This window comes from Macadamia integrifolia, chromosome 9 (genome assembly GCF_013358625.1).
Source record: "Macadamia integrifolia cultivar HAES 741 chromosome 9, SCU_Mint_v3, whole genome shotgun sequence".
In the NCBI taxonomy this organism is placed as follows: domain Eukaryota; kingdom Viridiplantae; phylum Streptophyta; class Magnoliopsida; order Proteales; family Proteaceae; genus Macadamia; species Macadamia integrifolia.
This window is the reverse complement of record NC_056565.1, coordinates 14,468,721-14,473,718: the sequence shown is the minus strand read 5'-3', so window position 1 is coordinate 14,473,718 and position 4,998 is coordinate 14,468,721. Positions and strand designations below refer to the sequence as shown.

The window sequence follows — 4,998 nt, the reverse complement described above, 5'->3', positions numbered from 1 at the left end:
ATTATGGTGTTTCAAGGAATGTGCTTGCATAGCACCAAAGACTTGAGCCATCACTCAGGGTTTTTTCAAAGCAATAGCAAATGGACTCGAGTAGATATGGCTAGGTCGGTTAGATAAATTATTTTAGAATGTGGAAGACAATGCCAATATGTTTTTGTACAATTAATTTTCTTCTTAGTAAGGGAGAGGATTCTCACAGTGTTAGTGTGTGTGTGTTGGGAGGGGGAATTTCCCACATTTACGGGGAATGGTACATAGGACTTACATGATCAAGGTATGAAAGAGAAAATAATAAAAAATCCTACATGAAAGACAAATAATACACTTACATGTGTTTGCTTTGGTTTTTGTTTTTGTTTTTATTTTTGTTTTTATTTTTGTTTGGTTTTGTTTTGTTTTGTTTTTTGTTTTTTGTTTTTTGTTTTTTGTTTTTTGTTTTTTGTTTTTTTGTTTTTACCTAGACTAACTGATGGGTTTGATACTATAGTCTAGTTAGGTTGTCCATTAGGGTCTTCTACTGGGGAAAGTGTGGGATCTTTAAATTGATGGGTTTGGTTCTATAGTCTAATTGGGTTGTCCATTAAGATCTTATACCCGGGAAAGTGTGGGATCTTCAAAAAAAGTTTGAGTCTTAAAGAAAGTGAATGAGTGTAGAATCTTTCAAGTAGGGGATGGAATCTTTATGAAGATAGAGCTAGGCTTTGAAGAGTGGAAGATGAAGAGTTCCGAGAGAACAGAGTCCTCCAAGCCCTCCAAGGAGGTGGAGTTTCCAATTGTTGAAGAGGAATGAATCCAGTTACCATAGGGAGCATATCGTGAATATCTATGAACAAAATTCAAATAATTTGATGCTTCTTTCTTTTGTTGAGGGTGAAAGAAGTTGAAAAGAGGTGGTCAATAATAGATTACCTAGAGAAATAGGTAAAAGAAAATTTCACCCAAGATTTAATAGTTAACGGTTCAAGGACACAAGGTGACATTGCTTTTTCAGGGTAAGGAGTAGAGAAAATGCCTCGAGCAAATTTCGAGTACCATCACTACGGTGCTGAAATTACCAGCTGAACAACCTTCAACAAAAGGAGAGATGTATCTACAAAGGTGGAAGAGTGTGTAAAGCCAAGAGTGGTGAGACACCAAGTTAGAAAGAGAGAGGGAGAGGTATTGTAGAGATTCCACTATATCTCTTCTCTTGTTCTTTGTGGAAGATTGAATCACTCTATAGATATAAGTGGTATTGTCGAACTATGTAAATCTCTTGTATGTATGTGTGTTTTTTTTCTATACTCTTTATTCATGCACATTACATGTTTCTGTGCCATACATAATTCTATAAATAAATAGAATTTTGTACATTGTACATGATTTTGTGCGTTGCTCATGTTGGGAAAAAAAAAAAAAATTTTCCTTAAGAACATGATGAGAAACGTTTCCATTAATTAATTAATGTATTTGGAATATTATTGGAAAAAAGGCAAAAAAGTTGCAGTATGTACGTGTAAACAATGTTCGTAAAACCAAGTCATCTCCTCCAAACCACATCCCAACTCTGAAACCTCATCCCGATTCATATCCTGGGTTTCCGTTAGGTTTAGAGATTTGTTTATCAAATCAGAGGCTGTGAGCGTTGCTATCAATCAAAGAATTATCTGTAGATTCAAATTATGGCTCTTTCAATAACAAAGAGATTTTTCGCAACTTAATTCAGAAGGGGAAGTCATTCAGGAAGATAGAGTAGAGAACTCTTCTATTGATTCTCACCATAAACTAAGGAAAATAGAGCTTCAAACTGTGAATCAATAATAGTTCTCTGAATTGGAAGAGTTAGTTGGTTCTGAAGTTGATAGTAAGGAAGATGTCCGATAGAAGTTGAGTTCCTGGGTGAAAAGTACGTGTTTTCTTTAGATTCAAACCCAAAATCAATAGATTCAAAGGATGATTCTCCCTTGAGAATCTTTTGGTCGTTTTAATGGATGTTTTTTTTTTTTTTTTCGTCAGATAGAGATTTTGAGAAACCGTCATTATCCTACTCTCTCTGGTTATTTGGAAGGGAAGAAGTTGGAACGGTTATGGAGACCATCACTCACCCATGCTTTGACCATCACAGCATGGTTAAAGATAAGGATGATCGTGATCCCTCCATCCTAAAAACTGGGAACATGTTACAATATAGAATATTAATTGACGATTTAGATTAATTCTTATTAAATTGATATTTATATTAAAAGAGAGTGAAAATAAGATTACAATACTCCTACTACCACTCGCCCTAGAAAAAAATAAATAAATAAATAACACAAATTGGCCCCACTTTCTCTTCGGCCACGTTGAGGAGAGAAGTGGTTTGATGGAAGTTCTGGGACAGTGGGAATAGCATTTCGCATTTTGAATTTTAAACACTATGGGGAATTATTATGACCCTTAATTATTTTCACCGGGTGGAGAAAAACTTCCTCCATTTAAATAGGATCCTCAAATCTAATTACCAAATGTAATAAATATTGCACAAGTAGAACGAGATGAACCATTACCAAGAAGAGATTTTACCATGATTACAAGACACTTAGGTTTTACAAAATGTAGCTTCCTGCCTTGTACACCAGAGAGAGAGAAGAGAGAGAGAGAGAGAGAGACGCAAGACATTTACAGACAACCTAAGGGAGGGACGTCTCTAAGGCTCTAATGGGGTAACTCTTTTTTAAGGGAGAGAGTGGAGAACATGGTATTATGATTTTCATTAGCTTGAAAGCGATAGAGTGGCAGAGATGAAGGTGGGTTCATCGGTGGATCCACCGGCACTGCCATTATAGGTGTCGCCACCGACGACCAGGCCGAGTCTGGAGGAGGGGGAAGAAGAGATGCAGAGAGGAAGTCAGGAGAGGTAGTATTAGGAGGAAGAGAAAGGTTATCATCCTCCTCAGCCATGGCACTCATCATGGCTTGGTGAAGCCATATCTGAGTCTTAAGGAACTTCACGTAGTGGATGGCTTCCTCTAACATGGACGCTGTGTCCATTTTTGTTCCTCCAGGGACTAAGCTCTGCAAGATCTTGAAACGGTCACTGATACGATGCCTCCTCTCACGAGCCGCCACGCTCTGTGGGTCTGTTGAGAGCTTCACTACTTTGTTGTTATTATTCTTCTTCTTTCCTCCATTCCCGGTAGCTTTTTTCCTCCCTTTGCTATTAGTGTCGGCCGTTGATGATGTAGAGAGGGAAACATCATACCATGAGTTGGATTCACTGGGATAGTAATCCATAGGGTGACAAACTAAGGCTTCTCTGCTTAGAGCTTCTGCAAAGTTAGAAGAGATTATAAGTGAAGGATTAGGGTTTCCAGTCCTGTTATATATAGATAATTTTCTGCAGAGAGAGAGGGGTAGGAAGTAGTGATGAATCTAGAACGAAATAAGTGAATGAATGGGATAGTGATGGAATGTGAAAGAGAGAAGCGAATTCAGGTGAGTCAGGCATGTACTGTGTACGCAAGCCTATGATATAGGGTCTATATATATAAGTAGGAAGAAGGAAGGAAAGATATGGGGGGAATGAGAGATGATCAGAACTCTGTAGGGTCGTCTCTCACTTTGGTAAGTGGTCTTGCCCCTTGTCTGTATTATTATTATTATTATTATTATTATTATTATTATTATTATTTTAATACACGATTATTTATTTTTGGATTTTTATTTATAAAATTACTCACTTAAAATTTCAGGTAATACAAAATAAAAATATTTAAAATCAGATTTAAATTTACAAAAATATTCACTTATAAATTTAATTAGTAAAAATATCTAAAATCAGGTTTGGATTTATCCATTAAAATTTTTAATTAATAAAAACATCCAAAGTTAAGTTTAAGCTTACACAAATATTCACCCAAAGTTTCAATTAACAAAAATATCAAAATCAGATTCATGTTTAAAAAATTATCTAAGTCTTAATTAACAAATATATCTAAAATTTGGTTTAAGTTTATAAAATTATTCATTCAAAGTTACAATTAATAAAATAAATATCTGATTTTGTATGTGAAAGATGAAGGAGAATCACTGTTTTGAATGATTTTGTAAACTCAAATCTAATTTTGAATGAATAATTTTATAAAAAAAAAATTCAAAAATGAATAATCTTGTTATTATTATTATTTTTTTTAACCGACTATAATATTTAACACCTTACACCATAAAAATGGTAAAGAGGAATTCGATTCCCTGACCTGACGACAAGAAGCCATAACATGGCCAAATAAGTCTATGCATTTTTGTCATAGTGAATAATTATTACGTTTTTCTACCAAAAAAAAAAAGAATAATTATTAGGTTTGCATGGGGCCCACGATCGACCAGCATGATCCCCCGGACCCTTATTAGTGTATCAGCCCTTACTAACGGGTCATAACTCAGAACCGAGTTCCCAGGATCGTGACTCGTGAGTGATAGAGCCCATGGTTGCGGTAAGAGAGAGAGAGAGAGAGAGAGAGAGGCCAGTTAGCAGCTTAGCACTCAAAACTCTGGAAGTGGACAGAGTTTCTCTTCATCCACCCAATTTGGTGAAGCTTTATCGTACACCGGAGGAGATGAAAAAGAACAGTAAAAAAAAAAACACAAGAATGGTTGCCCGTTGGTTTTGTGCTGGACAATACTGTAGCTACTACCTGCTAGAGAGAGAGAGAGAAAGAGACGCAGGGTATTAGTTTGAAAATGGTAGACTCCAGACGTCTCATCAGCTATTCTTTTTCTCTGAGTTTGGGGCCACCCGTGGGGGTGAGTGAGTGAGTGAGTGAACGTGTCTGATACTCTGATCCTGTTCTCACGGTTTCAGGGTAGTTGTTGGTGTGGGGTTGTTTAGCTCACGTTTCTGATCCTGATATGATAAATGAACAGAACAGAACCGAACAGAGATAATTCATTATTTCATTCCCTCCTTTGCTTTGCTTTGCTTGTCAACTGCAAAAGTGGGAATTACCTGCTTCACCTGTTCACCTATTCACCTATTCA

The 4,998-nt window shown here is 36.3% G+C and overlaps 1 protein-coding gene across 1 annotated transcript; it reads right to left on the bottom strand.

Annotated features, from left to right (window-relative positions):
• Positions 1-2,498: 2,498 nt before the first annotated feature.
• LOC122088103 (transcription factor bHLH139) lies at positions 2,499-3,441 on the bottom strand. Its single transcript, XM_042657253.1, has one exon. The coding sequence runs from the start codon at positions 3,253-3,255 to the stop codon at positions 2,677-2,679; it is 579 nt and encodes a 192-aa protein (XP_042513187.1). The 5' UTR covers positions 3,256-3,441; the 3' UTR covers positions 2,499-2,676.
• Positions 3,442-4,998: the final 1,557 nt, after the last annotated feature.